Source organism: Mesoplodon mirus (genome assembly GCF_964341445.2).
Source record: "Mesoplodon mirus genome assembly, chromosome: 13".
NCBI lineage: Eukaryota > Metazoa > Chordata > Mammalia > Artiodactyla > Ziphiidae > Mesoplodon > Mesoplodon mirus.
This window is the reverse complement of record NC_138989.1, coordinates 35,680,341-35,701,491: the sequence shown is the minus strand read 5'-3', so window position 1 is coordinate 35,701,491 and position 21,151 is coordinate 35,680,341. Positions and strand designations below refer to the sequence as shown.

Below are 21,151 nucleotides of genomic sequence, written 5' to 3'. Positions count from 1 at the left end.
AAACAACATATGTTTATTATCTTACAGTTCTCTAGGTCCGTCCCAGGTGTACTTCACTGTGCTAAAATCAAAGTGTCAGCAGGATAGTGTTCCTTCTGGAGGTTCTAGGGAAGGCTCGCCTTTTCCACTTCTAGAAGCCACCCACATTCCTTGGCTTGTGGCCCCTTCTTCCACCTTCAAAGCCAGCAGTGTAGCATCTTCCAGCCTCTCTGTGACTCTGACCCCTCCTGCCTCTGTCTTATTTAAAAACAAAAACAAAAATACACACAGGCATACCTTGTTTAATTGTGCTTTGCTTTATTGCCATTTGCAGATACTGCATTTTTTACAGATTGAAGGTTTATGGAAACTCTGTGTTGAGCAAGTCTATTAATGCCATTTTCCCAATGGTATTTGCTCAATTAATGTCTCTGTGTCACATTTTGGTCATTCTGGCAACATTTCAAACTTTTTCATTATTATATTTGTTACGGTGATCTGTGATTAGTGATATTTGATGTTATTACTACGACTTGCTGAAGGCTCAGGTGAAGGTTAGCATTTTTTAGCAATAAAGTACTTTTTAATTGAGATATGAACATTTTATTTTTTTAAAGAAATAATGCTCTTGCACACTCAGTAGACTGCAGTATAGTATAAACAACTTTTATATGCACTGGGAAATGAAAAAATTTATGTGATTTGCTTTATTGCGATACTTGTTTTGTTGTGGTGGTCTGAAGCCAGACCTGCAATATCTCTAAGGTCTGCCTGTATATATATATTTTTTTAATTAGAAGATTTTTTTTGTTAAAGTATATATAATAGATTTACCATTTCAATTATTTTTTAAATGTACACTTTGCTGTAGAGTGTTTCACATATTTGTTTCTTTGGAATGTCATTTAACTTGTTCCATTGTTTGTTCTATTTCCTGAAGACTGGAAATTACCCCAAAAGCTTAAACAGATTTAGGTTCACCACTTTTTCCCCCCTAAAGCAAGAATCCATACTCCATAGTGAATCTGTGTTTCTTAGGGTATTACATAAAGAGGCATTTGATGACTGTAATTAATTGTCCTACTTTTAATGCTGCTAAAATGGATTATTGAATTCACTTGGCTAATATGATTATAAAGTTCTCCTTTCATCCATGATGTAATGGTTTCATCCATTAATGATTTTTGCTTAGTTATTTGGTATGCAAAATGGTGATCCTCCCATTCTTTTATTTCTTCCTAATTTATTATCCCAGTTTATTATCCTTCCTAGTTTATTTGTTAGTAATTAATTTCAATTAGGGTCATTGGTTTACTCTGAAACACAGCTTTTATAGGAAAGGCAGTATAAAGGCTTAATCCTTTTTCTTTAATTGCAAATTACCAGTCAGGAATTGGTACAGTACTGTGGTGCTCAGAGACTTTTTTTGATTTTCATAAATGTGTTTTTGTGAATGTATGGGGTTTTATAGATTTGACATGCTTCTTTGATTTTGATGTGCCTTCATGTTTGCCCCTCTGTCCTCTTGATAAGACCCTTTTTATCTTTGATTTGAGCTTTCTTCCTTTCTGGCTCAAGACATCCTAGAATCTTCTTGTACATGTTTACCCTAAACCTCGATTCACCCATTACTCTTTTTTTTAACATCTTTATTGGAGTATAATTGCTTTACAGTAGTGTGTTAGTTTCTGCTTTATAACAAAGTAAATCAGCTATACATATACATATATCCCCATATCTCCTCCCTCTTGCATCTCCCTCCCACCCTCCTTATCCCACCCCTCTTAAGTGGTCACAAAGCACCGAGCTGATCTCCCTGTGCTGTGCAGCTGCTTCCCACTAGCTATTGGTTTTACATTTGGTAGTGTATATATGTACATGCCACTTTCTAACTTTGTCCCAGCTCCTTTCAGTGGGGAATGGCATTTAGAGGCCTGAGTGTTAGGATTGCTCATGGCCACTGGGCGAAATTGTTTCTAAGCTTTTTCGATCGATAGCTAAACATGAATATTTTTGGAAAAGAAAAAAAATGAATTCATATCGATATTCTGAGTTTTTATTTAACCACTTTGATTTTATCCTTTTATTTCATTTCTTTTATGTTGAAAATCTTGATTCTTAACAACATTAACAGTTACTTACTGCTTTATCCTATAATATAGTTTCAAAATAGTGATACTTATAAAATTACTAATAGTACTATTAGATTAAATTTGACTTCTTTGAAGCGCTATTTGTCCTTAAAGTTTTTATATATTCTAAAGTTGAAGTCAGTTGAAATAATTTAAAAAAAATTTTTAATATGGTTATATAGCCTACCTACATTTTGGTTTTGCTTATGAATTGCTTTATTTTACTTCTATTTTGAGAATATTTTAAGTCAGGTAATTCCAAAGTCAAAAATAAATAGCAAGGAATATTTCAGAGAAGTAATATAATCCTTCTATTTGTTTTCTTTCTTCTACTTTAGGTCTTGCTTTTTTCTCTTAATAGAGCACTTAAGTCTTAGAGATTACTCTATGTAAATAAAGTATGCTATTTTCCTCTTGAAGAAAACTTTTAAAGAAATGATTTTCAATATCAAAAGAAAATTATCTCTATATTCTTTTGTTTGTGCCAGTTAAGCTTATTTACAGATACATTTTTAAGAATTGAAATAAAGGAATTTTAATCAGCTGAATGAGTAAATTTTCATTATGCTATTGACTTGAATAGGATAGCTTTAGATTTTTTGAGGTTTCAAAACTACCATAAAAAATGTATAGCAGGTAGACATTTGATGCCAGTGTGACATTTCTTATTCATGTTCTATATTTAATTTCTCAAAATATAAAATTTTTTCTTTTATTAAGCTCCAAGTGGAAATAAAGAAATCATTTCACATATTAGTCAACATGGAGGAAAATGGCCTTACTGGTTTAAAAAAATGGGTGAGTTATTATTCTGAATGTTAAAAATTATATCACTACTACATTTACTTGAATTTTAATTTCTTCTTAATTTGTCCAGAAAATATTCAAAAGTTGGGGAATTATACATTGAAATTACAAGTTGTACTGAATGAAAGTAATGCAGACACTTATGCAGGAAGACCACTACCATCTAAAGCAATTAAATTTTCTGTCAAAGGTAAGCAAAACACCAGTATGTAACTCTGTATGCTAAAGGTGGCATTTTAAATCAAGAAGAAAACAGGTAATTTAATAAAAGATGTTTGACCAATTGTATAACCATCTTGGTCTTAGAATGGCTTTATAATTCTGCTTGATAATCATATTCCTTATAAACTTTTGAAAACATCATTGTTTTCCAGCTTCCCTTGTTACTGGTAGAGTCTAAAGTTATTCTGATTCCTAACTTTTGCATGTTAAACACCCTCCACTACCAGTCCAACCGCCCCTATCCTCCCTCTTCCGCAATCCCCAGAAGTTTGGATAATTTTTTTTTGTAGGGGGGGGTCCCAATTTCTGAAATTTTAAATTCTAGGGATTTTTCTTGAGTTCCTTTGATTTCCTACTCTGTTTTTTCTTTGTACAACATCTAGTGTTAAGACGTTGGACCTCTTGACTGGTGTACTAATACTGTTTTTTCTGCTTTACATCTCTTGGTTTTATTTCTGTACTTTACAAGAGACTTTTTTTTTTTTTTGGCGGTACACGGGCCTCTCACTGTCGTGGCCTCTCCCGTTGCGGAGCACAGGCTCCGGACGCGCAGGCTCAGCGGCCATGGCTCACGGGCCCAGCCGCTCCGTGGCATGCGGGATCCTCCCGGACCGGGGCACGAACACGTGTCCCCTGCATCAGCAGGCGGACTCTCAACCACTGCGCCACCGGGGAAGCCCAAGAGACTTCTTTAACATGATGTTCAACGCTTTCTATTGAATTTTTCCTTTCTGCTATAATTTTTTTAGTTTCTGAAATATTCTCTGGTTATTCCCTTTTCAAAGTATTTTCTCAGACTTCATGGATTCAGTATCTTTATTAATTCTCTGAGGCTATTAACAATAGTGGCATTTTTTCTTGACTCTTTCAAACTTTATTCATAGCTTGTTTCCTCCATGTTGCTTTTTTTTCACGTCTGCTCTGGGTCCTTCCAATTAGATACCCTCTTACATTACTAGTTATTTGCACACAGTTAAGAATAGAACATTCGGACTTCCCTGGTGGCACAATGGTTGAGAGTCCGCCTGCCGATGCAGGGGACACGGGTTCGTGCCCCAGTCCGGGAAGAACCCACATGCCGCGGAGCGGCTGGGCCCGTGAGCCATTGAGCCTGCGCGTCCAGAGCCTATGCTCTGCAACGGGAGAGGCCACAGCAGTGAGAGGCCTGCGTACCGGAAAAAAAAAGAATAGAACATTCGAGAGTGTTTATATCATTTGGGGAGATTATGATAAGAGAATTTTAGGGTTTTTTCTCTTTGGCTGTTCAGATTCCCCAGAGTGGGGTGTAAACACCTGGGTGCCAGCATTTGGGGAGCCAAGCTGGGGAAGACTGTTAGAGGTTTCATATTCAATATTTTTTTTAACATGTTTATTGGAGTATAATTGTTTTACAGTGGTGTGTTAGTTTCTGCTGTATAACAAAGTGAATCAGCTGTACGTGTACATATATCCTCATATCTCCTCCCTCTTGTGTCTCCCTCCCACCCTCCCTATCCCACCTATCTAAGTGGACACAAAGCACCAAGCTGATCTCCCTGTGCTATGCCCCTGCTTCCCACTAGCTATCTGTTTTACATTTGGTTGTGTATATATGTCCATGCCACTCTCTCACTTTGTCCCATCTTACCCTTCCCCCTCCCCATGTACTCAAGTCCATTCTCTGTGTCTGTGTCTTTATTCCTGTCCTGCCTCTAGCTTCTTCAGAACCTTTTTTTTTTTTTAAGATTCCATATATATGTGTTAGCATACGGTATTTGTTTTTCTCTTTCTGACTTACTTCACTCTGTGTGACAGACTCTGGGTCCATCCACCTCACTACAAATAACTCAATTTCATTTCTTTTTATGGCTGAGTAATATTCCATTGTATATATGTGCCACATCTTCTTTATCCATTCATCTGTCGATGGACACTTAGGTTGCTTCCATGTCCTGGCTATTGTAAATAGAGCTGCAGTGAACATTGTGGTACGTGACTCTTTTTGAATTATGGTTTTCTCAGGGTATGTGCCCAGTAGTGGGATTGCTCATATTCAGTATTGATCTTTCACTTGATTTTCCTATTTTCAGTAAACTGTAATGCTTTCAGTAGTGCTGTGTCCCTTACTCCTTGGACCTACTCTTAACCTTCCCTGGAGAAGAAACCTTCCAGATGTTGCTGAAGATGAGGAAGGCAGTTGACTGGCTCTGTGTGTTGAGGGGTGGGGATCTGAGGAGCTGTTTCTCAAACAAACTTGAACGAGTCTTCCTTTTTTATTTCAGTTTCACTCCTACTTGATAGAGCCATTCTTGAGACTTCTGAGTATGAATTAAATTGGCTCCCTGCTTGCTTTGTTGATGATTGAGGATTTGATTTCTTGAGTCTTTCTGCTAAGTCAGTTATACTTGCCCATATACTTGCCCATTCTCCAGCTTTCAAATTCTGTTACTGTTGTCTTTTTTCTTCATTGTTTTTGTAGGTTTAGGCCTCTTTAAAAAAAAATCTCTGTAGTGCCACATCTTTATGGGGTTTTAGAGAGCTGATTTAAGTGCCTGTGATTATCTTGCCTTCTCTAGTCAGACGACCACCTTGGGGAGTGTTCCTTTTTGTACATACAGATCTATCATGTTCTTTAAATACACCTGTGGAACATTCTACAGTATGGACATGCTGTAGTTTAGCAGTTTTCTTTGATGAACGTTGCATGTGTTTCCAAGTTTTTGGCTGTTACAAATCACATTTCTATACGGAAAAAATTTATGGTGCTTTGTGTACAAGTGCTTGAGGATCTCTAGAGTGGATACCAAGAAATAGAATTGCCAAGCTGCAATGTGTGTGCTTTAACATTTTATACATATTTACTGTCAAGTTGCCCTCCCAAAAGGTTTTGTACCCTCATCAGCAGACTGAGGGTTCCTGTTTCCCTATGCTCATTCTTGGCTAACCTATATTGTAATATTTAGCCTAGTTGGTGGTTAAATTATTTAATTATTAGGTTGTGTATACCTCTTCTAGCCTTTATTGGACATTGTCATCTGTGACAGTTTGTTCCTTTACTATGCCTATTTCATTTTATTTTTAATTTTTTTAAATTTATTTTATTTACTTTTGGCTGTGCTGGGTCTTTGCTGCTGCTGCGCATGGGCTTTCTCTAGTTGCAGGGAGCCGAGGGCTCTTCTTCATTGTGGTGCACGGGCTTCTTATTGCAGTTGCTTCTCTTCTTGTGGAGCACGGGCTCTAGGCGTGCCGGCTTCAGTAGTTGTGGCACTTGGACTCAGCAGTCACGGCTCACAGGCTCTAGAGCGCAGGCTCAGTAGTTGTGGCACACGGGCTTAGTTGCTCTGCGGCATGTGGGATCTTCCCAGACCAGGGACCAAACCCATGTCCCCTGCATTGGCAGGCAGGTTCTTAACCAGTGTGCCACCAGGGAATTGCCTACTATGCCTATTTTAATAGTGTAAAGCTGTAGTTCTCAAATTTAAGTTTTACCTGAACCACCTGCTGGGCTTATTAAAATGCAGACTGGTGCGCCTCACTCCTGGAGTTTCTGACTCAGTAGGATGATGTGAGCCCTCGAATTTGCGTTTCTAATAATTTCCCAGGGGATGACTTGAAACTGTTATCTTTATAGGAAGTTTTAATGTATTGTGGATTTTAATCCTTTATTGCATACGTTGCAAGTATTTTCTCATATAGAGCTTCTCTGTTAACTTTGTATCTAATAAAATATTTTAAACTTTATCAAATACATCGTTGTATAGCTATTGAGTATTGTGTTTTGCCTTAGTTTTTCCTACGATAAAATCATAGACATATTCCTTTATTATATTCGAAAATTTCATAGTTTAAAAACACATTTATCTCTATCTCTAGACTTTTATACATTGTGTGAGATAAAGTTCCAACTTTATTATTTTCACAGGTGGATTATAGATATAATTTATATAAACTTTGCACAGATGTAAAATGCCATCTTTATTGTAGTCTAATCTTCCATATATATAATGGATGTTTCTACCTACAATGAATCTTCTGACTGATGAATTTTCTTTTCATGTTTATTTTTTTTTATTAAGAGGGTAAACCAGAGAAATTTTCATTTGGTCTTTTGGATCCTCCTTTTCGTGTTGGAGTCCCATTCAATATCCCTGTGGAGTTTCAGGATGAATTTGGTCATACTAGTCAACTATCAACTGATATTCAGCCAGTTTTTGAAGCAAGGTAATCTGACTTTTCATATTTGCTAAGTATTCACTTTTTTCTTTTTTTTAGCTTAAATTATTTATGTTCGGTTAACTTCAGATTTATTATTATTATTATTTAAAATGCTTAGTGGATATTTTATGATATCTGGGGGATTTGTTTAGTCCCAATCTATTCTCTGTGGCTGTACATTACCTCAATAAAGTTTGTTTTGACTGAATTTTCTGTTACAGTTGTTTAGGTGAGACTGATATAGTTCTGTCTTAGTCCATTTCTTTTTGCAAGTATGATATGACTTCTCCTGGCAATTCTATAAACCATACCATGTTTATTTTGTTGTTTGCTTAGAAATTATGGCCATTTAAACTTAGTGGTTACCTACTGGTAGGTTTTTAACCTGCTAATAAAATTTATTTTGGTTTGCTTTTAAAACCGTAGCAATAAAGTTTACACTTTCCATGGAAATTTGGTCCTTCCTTAGAATTTGCCTTTACTTAATAGCTCTATAGAGTAATATGATTGGCTTATATTAAAAAATAGCCCTGAAAAACAATGTGTCCAGTTATACAATTGAGGATGTTCATTGCTTTCCATTACCTTTTTTTGAGGTGCCTACGAAGAATTCTTATTTTTCAAATTTCTGCCAAATTTGTCTTTTTGGAGACACTTTTTTTTTTTGGCTGCACTGCAAGACATGCAGGATCATACCTTAACTGGGGATTGAACCCCGTGCTCTCTGCAGCGGGAGCGCAGTCTTAACCACTAGACTGCCGGGGAAGTCCCTGGGCCCACGTTTTAGTGTATGCTTTCTTTTGCTATCGCCGTGTACCTTTTACCCCTGTTGGTGTAATCATTTACTCTTTTAATCGTTTGACTGTGTACTGTATTCCAGGCATTTGCCAGCTGGAGATATAGAAGTGAATAAGAGCATAGCATTTGCCTTCTAGAAGCTCACAGACTAGTGTCCAGAGTTATACCATGGTTAAGTTCCTGAAAAACAAAACAGAGTTACAAAAAATATTGAAAATGAGTTTTTCTAAATGTTCTCTTAAGTTGCAAAAAGTGGTTCTTGTGCAAAAAGTGATTTTGACATATTATATTCATTTGAATATTAAACCATAATGGAAGAGTTGAATACTTAAGCATCTATGTGCTTAATAAAAAACACTAAAAGTAATGTCTAGTCACAAATGGAAAATATTCGTGCATTAGTTGACCCCTGTTTTCAATTATAACTTCCTTCTTATCCTTGATAGGACATTCTTACACACAAAGTCTCTGTCACACATACATACTGGTAATTAAGATTTGGGGCTTAAAAAAAATCTTGGTGGCCTGGCTATGTGAATTTACCTTCAGTAAATTTGTTTATTTGTTTGTTTTTTTCTCAGTGTTAATTAAACAAAAAATCATTCACACATATAGCCTAAGGAATCAAATAGTTAGATGAGGCTTATATAAAAAAAGAGTAGTTCCTCTGCCCTCTCCACCCCACCCACAATCCACTTCTCAGAACCACTTTCAGCTTTCTTACTTGAATGTTTTGGTACCTATTGCCACATATCTAAGTAACTTTCATATTGTTACTTCTTGATTCTTCAGTTTTAAGCATTATCTCTTGACTTATGGAAGATGAGGACACACTCTCTTGTTGCCACTTACATTACAAATAAACCTTCCTATTCCCACATTCTTCAATAAAGTTGTATTCTGGCTTGATCAGTATTTAGTGCTTGCTTTATTATAATTATGTAAGTGCTAATTACTTTCTTCATTGCACAACTGTTGTTCTTTTTTTCTTTGCTAAGTAACTGTCTGCCACTTGTCTGGTCTCTTCTCAAGATGCTTGGTACCTAGATAACCTATCAGTTTCATATTTTTTTCTCTTTATTTATATTTGGCTGCATTGGGTCTTCGTTGCTACACGTGGGCTTTCTCTAGTTGTGGCGAGTGGAGGCTACTCTTCGTTGCGGTGCGTGGGCTTCTTATTGTGGTGGCTTCTCTTGTTGTGGAGTATGGGCTCTAGGCGCGCGGGCTTCAGTAGTTGTGGTACGCAGGCTCAGTAGTTGTGGTACGCAGGCTCAGTAGTTGTGGCTCACGGGCTTAGTTGCTCCGTGACATGTGGGATCTTCCCAGACCAGGGCTCTAACCCATGTCCCCTGCATTGGCAGGCAGATTCTTAACCTCCAGTGAAGTCCCTCAGTTTCATACTCTTGTAGACATCTTTCTTGGAACTTTGCCATGTGCTCTGGTCTGGATCAGTTGTTCTTACACTTGTTACATTTGTCCTTCTGTGATCTTCCTTCACCTTCATCCTGGAAATTCCCTTTGTCTTTCGTGTTGGGAAAATACAGTAAAAACAAAACCTACTGTAAAGCTAGAAAACTTCTTCACAAAGGTAGAAGAGAAAGAAAACAATTTTATGATTGAATAATTAGTAAACTAGAATGTGATTCTCATCACAATCTGATAGAGATTGCAAGGAACGAAATCTTACTCTGTTACATGGGTAAGTGAATATAATCTATCACATTCATGTTTTCAAGAAAAATTGCTAAGTATCTTTATGACTGGGAGTAGAGTTTGCAATTTGGAGTCAATTGATCAGAAGTTAGACCCAGGAAACTGGGAGATAGGAGTTTACCTTCATTGATGATTAAATTTCGTAGAGTTGGCTCTCAGGTCCTTGAGGAAACATTCCTGAATTTGTGAGATTGTTAAGTAGCTTATTTTATTTAGCATTTAACCTTCCCTGGGTCTCCAATTTTGAAAGAATCCCTTGTCCTTCACCTTCTGCTGGAGTACATTATTCCCTAGTTTCCTAAGAAAGGATTTACATGTAAGATAAAATTATTGCTCTGAAAATGTCTCTATTCTACTTGATTGATTGAATTGAAAGTTGGACACTACTTCCCATCGAAATTATAAAAACATTGCTCCATTTTTGCCTTTTAGCTTCTACTGTTGCTGATAAATTTAAACTTGTTCTGATTAATTTTCCTTTTTATGTTTCCTACGTATTCTGTCTGGAAGCTTATAGGACCCACTTTTAATTCTCAACAGGGCAAAATTTTATAATGGTACATCTTTGTATAGGTCTCTTCATTATTTGAAGTACTTCATTTTCTACCTTCCATCATCACGGTTTTCTCTTTTTGAGGGGGGGATCCTTATTTATTTGATGATGTACCTTTGGGACTGGTTCTCTGATTTTCCTAATTTTTCCATTTTTCTTAATCTTTCTGTGTTTTTGTTTTACTTTTGGACAGACTTTCTCAATTTTATGTTTATATCTTTCCATTGAGTTTGTCCTTTTGCTATATTTTTAATTTCCAAGTGTTCTTCCTGGTTCTCCGAATGTTCTTTTGTAGATTCTGTTCTTGTTTTATGAATGTAATACATTTTTTTTGTTTTTTGCTGATAAATAAATGGTAGTTTTTTTAAAAAGTTACCTACACTGATAGTCTTTATTGTCTCCAAGTTAGTTGCTTTTTCTTAGTTGGATTTTGATCTCTTTCTTCATATATCTGGTTAATCTTTGGTCATCTCCTTTTATATCTGATGGAGAACTAAAATGCACATAGGAGATCCTGAGAGTTTGGGAGAGGCTGTTGAGTGTGAACTCCACTACAGGATGATCTGTCTGTAACATTTTGTTGGGGGAAATCCTGTTGTATCTTGAGGTCTTTTTCTTGGGCTGGGTAGTTTGCTCAAAGAACAATCTTTAGTCTCTTGCCTGGAGGGGAATAATTTGGCTGTCCAGGTTCCTAGCCAGTCCAGGAGCAAGACTAGGGTAGGAATGGGAATGAAAAGGTCTCAGTATCCATATGCAGTCCGTTCAGGATTACCCTTGTATTCTTTTTAGTATTTTACCCTTTCCTGCAACTTACTTTTTGTGCCTAGGTTCACAGATTCTTTGCTTAAACCTTTTCAGAGAATAATTTTCCAGTCATCTGCCAGAGGTGGAGAGGGGAGATCTGAGGATCGAAATTGTAATCAACTCCCCCCCTTTTTGGGGTGGGGGCTTTCTTTTTTGGCCCTGCTTCTAGGGGTACCTAGTAACACCAGTTCCTTAATGGTACCTGGGAATTCTGTGGTATATATTGGTTTTGAGCTTCTTCCATTGCTGTTTCACAGTTCAGTTTTCTTGGGACGATACTAGGTCATTTGCCACTTGTCTGTCCTTTTTTCTAGCAGATAAGTTCTATTGTCCTTGTCTCTTCTTCCACACCTCCCATATCTTTGCCTTTAAAAGTAAATAAAAGGAATCCCTTCGTTCTTATATTAGTGAGGCTTTAAGAGATAATGAAAGTAGATGTCTGTGGTTAATGTCCATCTTTCTCAGGGAGTTTATTTTACCTTACATGCCTCTTTACAGCTTTTTTCAAACAAGCCATGTTATTTAATTTTTACAACTTATTCAGATAATATCTAAATATTTAATTTCATTCTTCAGAAAAATTAGGTCTTTTCTCTATCATGGTATATCTTTCCTCCTTTTTTATCACCTTACTCCTTACAGAGTAAAATGTTGACACTGTAAGGATCTACAGGTGGTCAAAGGTGGTTTAGGAATCACATTGCTCATGGTAGTAGATTAGAGGGTCTCAGTATACATTCTAGCAAGGTTACATTAGCACAAGGCTGTACTTAATTATTTGGACTTTATCTAAAATTGCCATTTAGTTTAATAATAGGTGCCAGAAAGTCTCTAAAATCCCTGTGGGTGAAGGATTTGAAAGAATCCAGGGCAAAGTCTGAAGACATCCTTAAGCCTGACCGATTTGGATGTTTCATTTTCTTTGGCCTGTATACATGGTCTAGCATTTGATTGTTTCCTACCTTGTATCTTTACTCACTGCACGAATGGTATCACTTATTAATACTTGTTGGATCATTTTTCTTTGTAAAAATCTCATGGGAATTTGCTTCTGTTCATTTATTTCTCTCTTTTAAAAAAATACAATTTTATTAGAAAAACGAATTAAAAATAAGAATGTCATATGAGAAGACAAACACATTTGCAGCGGGAATTCCCTGGCAGTCCAGCAGTTAGGACTTCATGCTCTCACTGCTGAGGGCCCAGGTTCAATCCCTGGTCAGGGAACTAAGATCCTGCAAGCCATGTGGCACAGCTAAAAAAAAAAAAGAAAGAAAAGATAAAAGAACATTTGCAGCTTATTTGTAGGTAATGGAGGGAAAGTTTAAAAATAATTTATTTTTTCCAGTGGTTTATCTTTACATTATGAAGAAATAACCAATGGACCAAATTGTGTCATTCGAGGTGTTACAGCTAAGGGCCCTGTAAACTCTTGTCAAGGCAAGGTAAGCATTGTACATAAATGTTATAATGCATGTTATTTCTTATATGGTAAAAATGAAACTGGAAATTTAAAATTGAATAACCTATTTTTGTGACAAGATGACAGTAATGTCAAGTTCTTAGGAATTAATCAGGATCATGTCACCCGACATACCATTACCATTTACATCTCTGAGAAGCCCAGCATATTTGCTGCTGTTGTTTGTTAAATGTTTATGAATTAAATATTTTCAACTGTCTTCATTTTCATTCCAGTCTTTTTGCATTCAAAGCCATTTACAACAGTTATCTAGTACTATGTTGCTTCTTTTTTCTCTGTAAGTTTTTCCATTTTTCAATGTTTTTCTTAGAATAGGAACAAAAATATGAGAAACTTTAGCTCACTTCTGTAAAAGTATTGGGTTTGGTATTTGGATAAGGGAAGTGTTTTGGGAGGAATAAGGTTAGAGTTAATAAAGACGAACTCCAATAAGGTAATTTTTCAGTTAAGTATATAAAGTAGGTAATAGATTAATATGACTAATATGAACACTGTAGCTAGTAACTCAAGTATTATGTTACTTCTTTTCCATTGTATCATTACCTTCAATATATATTTTAAAAAGTTTCCCTATCAAAATAATTTTTAAAATAGAGCATGTGAGTTTAAGTACTGTATACTATACTGCATTATATAACCAAATCATATTAAAGAGCAAGTTCTGTACATCTTTCTGAATTAAGCTTTTTCTGGAAAAAGAACTTGAAATGCATGGAAAATTTGACTTTAGTAAGATAAACTTGCTAAAAAGATTTCTAGATTTTAAAAACCTTCTTATTTTGAAATAATTATGTTTTACAGAAGAGTTTCAGAGATGGTATAGAGAGTTCACATATACTCTTCACCCAGCTTCCTCTACTAACATCTTATACAACTATTATATATTTATCCAAACTAAGAAGTTAACGTTGATATAATACTATTAACAAAACTCTGGGCTTTAGCATTTCCCCAGTTTTTCCACTATTATTTTTCTATTCCAGGATCTAATCTAGAACACTGCATTGTATTTAGATATGTCTAGATATTGGGTTCTTTCCATTTCACTACTTTCCACATTTTTTATAGTGCCCATCCTAATTCTGATAATTATTCAGAGGTTATGTTATGCCTTTTGAATTCAAAGATAGTATTATCTATAAAGAAGCAATATAAATCAGTTTTTTCACCTGCATCTCTTTCATACATATATATGATAATTTTAGTCAATATAAATTTGCTGAGTAGATTTCTATAATGGTATGAAAATGAAAAGCAAAAAGTAAATCAGAATTGAGGTAGTAAATTACTTAAGTATTTATTTAGGACTTGAATTTAATTAAAATAATTTTTTCAACAGAATTTTAATCTGAAGGTTATTCTTCCGGGTTTAAAAGAAGACTCACAGATTCTGAAAATTAGATTACTGCCAGGTAATATTACTTTAAGAAATATTCCTAATATTTACCTTTTAAATAATATTCTTATGATAAAATATAATGACACTTATAAAGGTGAAGTGTTTTTTGGTTTGGTTATGGTACAAATCTTGAAAATACATTTGAATGACAAACATAGTGCTAACAGAAATGACCAGTTAAAAGACAGGAAAACGTTTAGAAAGACTTGAGTGAAGTTCTAAAAATAATCTTGGGAGAAAAATGTGAATATTGAAACTATATTGGGGAACTGTTCTTAAGGATATACTAATTAGACTTACGTTAGAACTGGATCTGTCCTTTACTTTTTCAGATATAACTAAATATTTAATATTTTAAGAAGAAAAGTTTCTTACGCTTTTATGTTGTTAATTTGAATAATGATTTATCAACTCGAAAATGAAGTTGCAGTAAAGTTAGGGTAGAAAAAGCCAGCTAATTTGAGAATCAGTCTCTTGTGGAGGTTCAAAGAGTATATTCTGGCATCGGCCCTTCTGCGTTTAAATCTAAGCTCTGACACTTCCCAGTGAGGTACACTTGTTCTGTGCCTCAGTTTTCTCATGTGTAAAATGAGATAATACGTAATTCACAGGGTTTTTGTGAGGATTAAATGAGTTAATATGGGCAGCCCTTACTTTGCATGGTTTCGGTGGTAACTGAGTGGAGGATACACTTCCAATATGCCTGAGTTCTCATTAACACAGTACTATGCAGAGTGAGAAGTGCATATGCTGTACAACACCTAGAACAGGACTTGTTATGAAAGTTTTAGCTGTGATACTAACAATACTGTGATCATATCTTTGTCCATATATGACCTTTTGTACTGGTTTTAATGAAAAGAAACAATAGCTATTTCCTTTCACAAATTCGTGTAGTTTGAGCTTTCCCTGAGACATGATTTGATTCAGAAGTAAAGATTGGCCCATTGGTAGAAGTATAAGAAAAAAATTGTTACGTGTTAATACTTACTTACAATGCTTTTATTTTAAGAGGTTAGCTAAAACGTATGGATTACTCAAATCTACTCAAAGGAAATTCTTACTAACCAGATAGTTCTAATATTTTTTTAGAATTTGAGAGTGAAGGTGGTAAAGTAGGAAGTGGGACTGTGTAGTGATAATGGTCTAGAGGTTTCAAATTACAAAATTAGGATCTAACCTGAGTCTGCCATTTAGTAGCCATGTGACCTGGACAGAATACTTAATCTCTCTGGGTCCCAGTTTCCTCATCCATAAAATGGGGATAATAATATTACCTTCTTGATCAAGATCATTGTAAGGATTCTGAGAACAGAGTTGGCATATGGTAAAAACACAAATATTAACTGATATAACTGTTCTTTGTAAACTTGTGTTCCCAGTATTTAGCATAAATTGTATTTTAAAATATCAGTGTTTATAGGGTACATCAGGTCATCTTGCTGCAGAAGTATAAACCCTCTTTTATTAGTTTAGAGGAAACTTGTGCTGCAGCTTGCTTAGGATATCAAAGTGTTGTGGTCAGTCTAACAAGTAAGTTATCTGGTTATGTCATTATATGAACTGATCCTTTGAACAAAATTACCTGAGACAGGTATGTATTGTGCCTGAGAAATCAGTCTCATTGTGTAAAGTTAAAAGTAGTAAATTAAAAAGTAGTTTAATAAACTTTTATTTTTATTCTTGAATACTTTTTTCCAGGATCTTTTTAGTATTTCACATGTTTGGGTGATTTCTAACATGAGTTATCACCGTGTCTTAGCTTGTTACATAAAACTAAGTCTAGACATCAAACATTTTAATATGATTGAGATCACTCTCGTGATGTATAGAATATATGCATTTGGGGGATAGAAATGATTAAACATGGATATTTCTTTTTTCTCTCTTGGCATTATTTAAAAGATATTAAAACTTGAAATGTTAAAAGCTGTTTCTTTTGATGTTTTAACATTTCAGTTTTAGAAACTTGAATCTCTATTTTATTATATAATTTTCTGGTAGGTCCCCCTCATCGATTGAAAGTGAAACCTGATTCTGAAATTTTAGTTATAGAAAATGGAACAGCTTTCCCATTTCAGGTAGAAGTTTTGGATGAATCAGACAATATAACAGCACAACCAAAATTGATTGTTCATTGTAAGGTAAGCTGTTATAAGAATATGTAGATTTTGAGTCCTGTGGTACTAAATGGAAATCACTATATCTTTTGGCTCCTTCATAGTAAGCCTTATATTATATCTATCTATGTATAGATTGTGTAATGATTATTCCATGGAGAAATTTGTGGGCTATCTCATTGTCAATAGTTTTCAGCATCCCTAAGCCAGTAATGATGCCAGCTGTGCCAAGTATTGGACTGCAGATTCCTCCCCTCTCCTTCCTTAGTCCATCCTCCTCATTTCGGATGAAGTGTTTAATTTATGAGTAGGATGATGGAAATATCCTTTAGGAATGGGAATGGATGGATAAATGAATATGAGTAAAAGAGCACAAAAAGGAAAGGAAAACCCAAATAGGTGGAGTTAAAAAAAGAAAGAATAATGGTTGAGGAAGTTGGTTTTTCTTCCAAAATCAACAAATTTTACCTAGAATTGTAGAAACTTACTCTTTTCATTCAGAAATTGTCTAGTATATTAGTGAATTATATTTACAGTTTTCTAATTTATAGCCGGAAATAGTAGCTGTACTAAATTGCTTGAAAATTTAAATAACAGTTATTGAATAATAAGTTACATTTGATTGGGGTCTTAAATTATTTTGTATGCTTCCAATAGTTTTCAGGTGCTCCAAACCTTCCACTCTATGTTGTGGATTGCAGTAGTTCTGGAACCAGTATTTTGTCAGGACCAGCAATTCAAGTTCAGAATATCAAAAAAGACCAGACGCTTAAAGCAAAAATTGAAATACCTGTAAGTTGTTACTGTTATTCATTGGTATTATATTGAGTGTTTATACAAATATTCTTTAACAGCTTTATAATATTTTATGTAAAGTTGTTTGACTTTTTAAAATGAGATATTTGTGATTCTTTTAGCCAGAGGGAAGAAAAGGCAAAAATGAAATGGTATATAGTAAATAACATTTTGTATCAAATATTAGTAATTTTCTTGATCAAACCGTTTATAATATCTATAGCTATTATTGATTACATGTTCCTAAAATTGATTTTTTCCTATATTAAAATGTGACAATTACCACTTTTATTTTATTTTCTTATTTCTTACAGTTTACACTTGTTTATTAGAAAGTTTGGTAAATGTCCCTATGGAACCACCACGGAAAGATATATGAACATTTAATATGTTTGTAAAATTAACAAAATAAATACATGATTTTTCATTAGTGTTTTCCTATAAAGAGATTGCTGTGTTAATGTGCCAGTAGGATACTGGTTATTGGATATACATCATGGCTGAAGGTGAAGCCAGCCTAGAGAAGGACACGCAGTTGATATAAGCATTTGGTTTCCTAAGATTGCTAACTGGGATAACAAATACTTATACAAGTAGTATACCTAAATGTGATTTCTTCATAATTGTTATTGTTAGTAGATGATAAATTACCTGATCAGTTGATTAACCAATGTTTTTCCTACTAAGTATATATCAGCTAACATATCTTGAGTCTCAAAAGAGTAAAAGCTTTAATTTTTTTACATTAGAATGAAATGATTCGACTTTACTCTAATTCCTTTCTTTTGAAGCTGGTTATATTTGATGATCTTCAAATATTTGTTACACATTTCCTTTTTTCAATAATGTGGGCAACATATTTTTGAACATACCATCTTGCAAAAGATCAGGAGATTCAGGAAAAAGACTTGGAGTTAGGGAGAAATCTGGGCTTGAGAGCAGGAGAGCATTTACATATAATTATGTAAATACTGCAGAGCAGCAACAGGCAGAACACCAAGAGTCCTGGTCAGTTAAGACAAAGACCAAGGTATATCTTGTAACCTGCAGTTAGAACATATTATCCAAAAACAGTGACTCTTAAGTTTGAGCCAGGCAAATAAGATGTGCTTATAATAAGGGATGGATTATTTGCCTGATACTCTGTGAGGTAGGAATTTTGAATATGTCATTGTTCATGTGAATGGGCTATAGTAAAATGATGCCAGCTCATCTTTACTGATCTTTGGAATGCTGATGTGCCCATAACAAATTATAAATATGCCAGCTCAACCTTTAGGGGCATCTAGAGTCCTCATCTAGCTACAAGCAACTCTGTCCACTCACTCCAATGTAAAATGAATTGAAAAAGCTCTAGAAGCTCATTAAATAATATATTTTATGGCAATATTTATCTTTAATTTATGGAAAATTTTTAATTTGTTACACCTTTATTTTTATTAATAAATGCTGGTCACCAAATCTGTGTCATATGATTAAAATTTCACAGGTTTGCAACACTTTTAAGTAAATTTACAAATAAAAGGGAAGGAAGTTCTTTTAAGTCCAAATATGCTAGTTTTTGGTTTTAAGAATGTGGCCACTGTCATTATTTATAACTTGATGGTATAAAATATGGAATTATTAATACTGTAGAATCCTCTTAATGAGAAAATCTATGAATGTTAACAGTATATAAGATGATCTCCCATAATATTGGAAATAAATTCTTAAGCAATATGGAAGATTCACCATTAAAGCCAAAAACTGTGTTTTCAGTACAGATGTCATTCAGTATATATTTGTGTTTTCCTCTCTTCCTAGAGTTGTAAAGATGTGGCACCTGTGGAGAAGACTATTAAGTTGCTTCCCAGTAGCCATGTTGCAAGATTACAGATACTCAGTGTAGAAGGACAAAAGGCAATCCAGATCAAACATCAGGATGAGGTTAATTGGATAGCAGGAGATATTATGCATAACCTTATTTTTCAAATGTATGATGAAGGAGAAAGAGAAATCCATATAACATCAGCTTTAGCAGAGAAAATTAAAGTAAGTATCTCAAACAGATTGTTTATTTGCAAGAATTCTGTTCACTTTTTTGCTTGGAAGACACTGCACAGGTTTTATAGGCTATCCTCTAAGAAGAAGCTTATCAAAGAAAAATAGTACTGTTATATAAAATCCCGGGCTAAATAAGATATTTTTTCATGCACTAGATTGAAATGTTGAATGATTCATGTGTGACAAATTCATGCTTAGAAAAATGATTTTGACACCTAAACAAAATTCCAGTCCTGATGAACTGTATTTCTATACTCACAATCAAGATCACCACTTGACCAAAGCAGTGTTTGTCTTGTTTTTTTTTTTTTTTTTTTAATTTTATTTATTTATTTATTTATTTATGGCTGTGTTGGGTCTTCGCTGCTGCACACGGGCTTTCTCTGGTTGCGGTGAGCGGGGGCTACTCTTTGTTGTGGTGCACGGGCTTCTCATTGTGGTGGCTTGTCTACATTGCAGAGCACGGGCTTCAGTAGTCGTGGCTTGCAGGCTCTAGAGTGCAGGCTCAGTAGTTGTGGCGCACGGGCTTAGTTTCTCTGTGTCATTTGGGATCTTCCTGGACCAGGGATCGAACCTGTGTCCCCTGCATTGGCAGCTAGATTCTTAACTACTGTGCCACCAGGGAAGTCCCCAAGCAAAGCAGTGTTTTTGTAGCTATTCTGAAGACACTAAATATAAAGTCTGTTAAAAGAAAATGGTAAAACAGTATTGTTAACTACAGACTCCTGATTTGGCCATTTGAAATTGGTATAGCAATCTCTAAAAGTGTGATCCTTAGACAATGCTTTTGTCAGTTCTCAGTAGCTTCAGATGGTCCTCATATAGACTTGCTATCTAAATGTATCATTTGTATCTTGATAGGGTAAATCTATATGTTGAAACGTTAACAGCTCACTTAACAGAGGACCAAATCAAAATGGTTAGATTTATTTATTTATTTATTTATTTATTTATTTATTTATTTATTTTTGGCCATGCCATGTGTCTCGTGGGATCTTAGTTCCTCGACCAGGGATCAAACCTAGGCACTCGGCAGTGAAAGTGTGGAGTCCTAACCACTGGACCACCAGGGAATTCCGCTCTTTTGCACTGCTGTATTCTGTAGCCATCCTGAGTCTCCAAATATAGGATCTGATATTTTAAAAGAATTGTTTACCAGGATTCAGCTGACATTATTTTTAAAATATTATTTGGAATAACCCTTGCTCCAGCCAGTTTATTTACCTCTCCATAACGAGGGAAGGGAGGATTTCGAGATAAATAATCCTTATCCTGCTTGGAAGGGAGGCAAGCCATTTTTATCTGTGTCAGCAGATTTGAAGGCAAGTAGTTTAAAAGTGGTACCAGCAACCTAGGTTCTGAACTGATTCCTTGCTTTCTCGTAATGTTTCCACAGTTTACTTTCATGTTAAGGGTAAGGAGAAACATTGACTTCAGAGCCTTTTTCTGTATATAGCCTTCTTTTTGCCATTCTCTAAGCTCATGGCCAGCTTTTGACACATTTTGCCTCAATTCTAGTAGTTATATATTTCTTGGGTTCCAAAGATTTTAAAACATGCACTTTTATTGATAATAAAGGATATTAAATACTTTTTATTAAATGTATATGCTTAAAGTGGTTTTGTAGTCTTTAGAGAATTCGCCAGTATTGAGGAAAGTCAACCCAAACTGACCTAGGAATTCATGGAAGAGAGAGCACAACTAGGGTGAGAGAAGAAAGCCTTTTTGTGTAACTCCTGCTTGCTGCTTCCATTATTTAAAAAAAATGAAGAAAAGGTATGATAAAGAAGAAAAAGACGGTTTAAAAAGATAAAAAGGTAACTAAGAGCACTTCCCTGGTGGTGCAGTCGTTAAGAATCCGCCTGCCAGTGCAGGGGACATGGGTTCGAGCCTTGGTCCTGGAAGATCCCATATGCCGCGGAGCAGCTAAGCCTGTGTGCCACAACTGCTGAGCCTGCTCACTAGAGCCCGCGATTGACAACTACTGAAGCCCGCGCGCATAACGCCCATGCTCCGCAACAAGAGAAGCCACCACAACAAGAAGCCTGTGCACCACAACGAAGAGTAGCCCCCGCTCGCCACAACTAGAGAAAAGCCTGCGCGCAGCAA

General features: G+C 35.3%; 1 protein-coding gene across 1 annotated transcript in view; it reads left to right on the top strand.

Annotated features, from left to right (window-relative positions):
* SMCHD1 (structural maintenance of chromosomes flexible hinge domain containing 1) overlaps positions 1 to 21,151 on the top strand; it is a 126,174-nt gene that overhangs the window by 48,784 nt on the left and 56,239 nt on the right. Inside the window, exons 18-25 of the mRNA XM_082640411.1 lie at positions 2,832 to 2,909; positions 2,989 to 3,108; positions 7,196 to 7,340; positions 12,551 to 12,647; positions 14,025 to 14,097; positions 16,089 to 16,228; positions 16,862 to 16,996; positions 18,803 to 19,030. Of these exons, the coding sequence (XP_082496537.1) occupies positions 2,832 to 2,909; positions 2,989 to 3,108; positions 7,196 to 7,340; positions 12,551 to 12,647; positions 14,025 to 14,097; positions 16,089 to 16,228; positions 16,862 to 16,996; positions 18,803 to 19,030 (1,016 nt within the window). The remainder of the gene's footprint in view (positions 1 to 2,831; positions 2,910 to 2,988; positions 3,109 to 7,195; positions 7,341 to 12,550; positions 12,648 to 14,024; positions 14,098 to 16,088; positions 16,229 to 16,861; positions 16,997 to 18,802; positions 19,031 to 21,151) is intronic.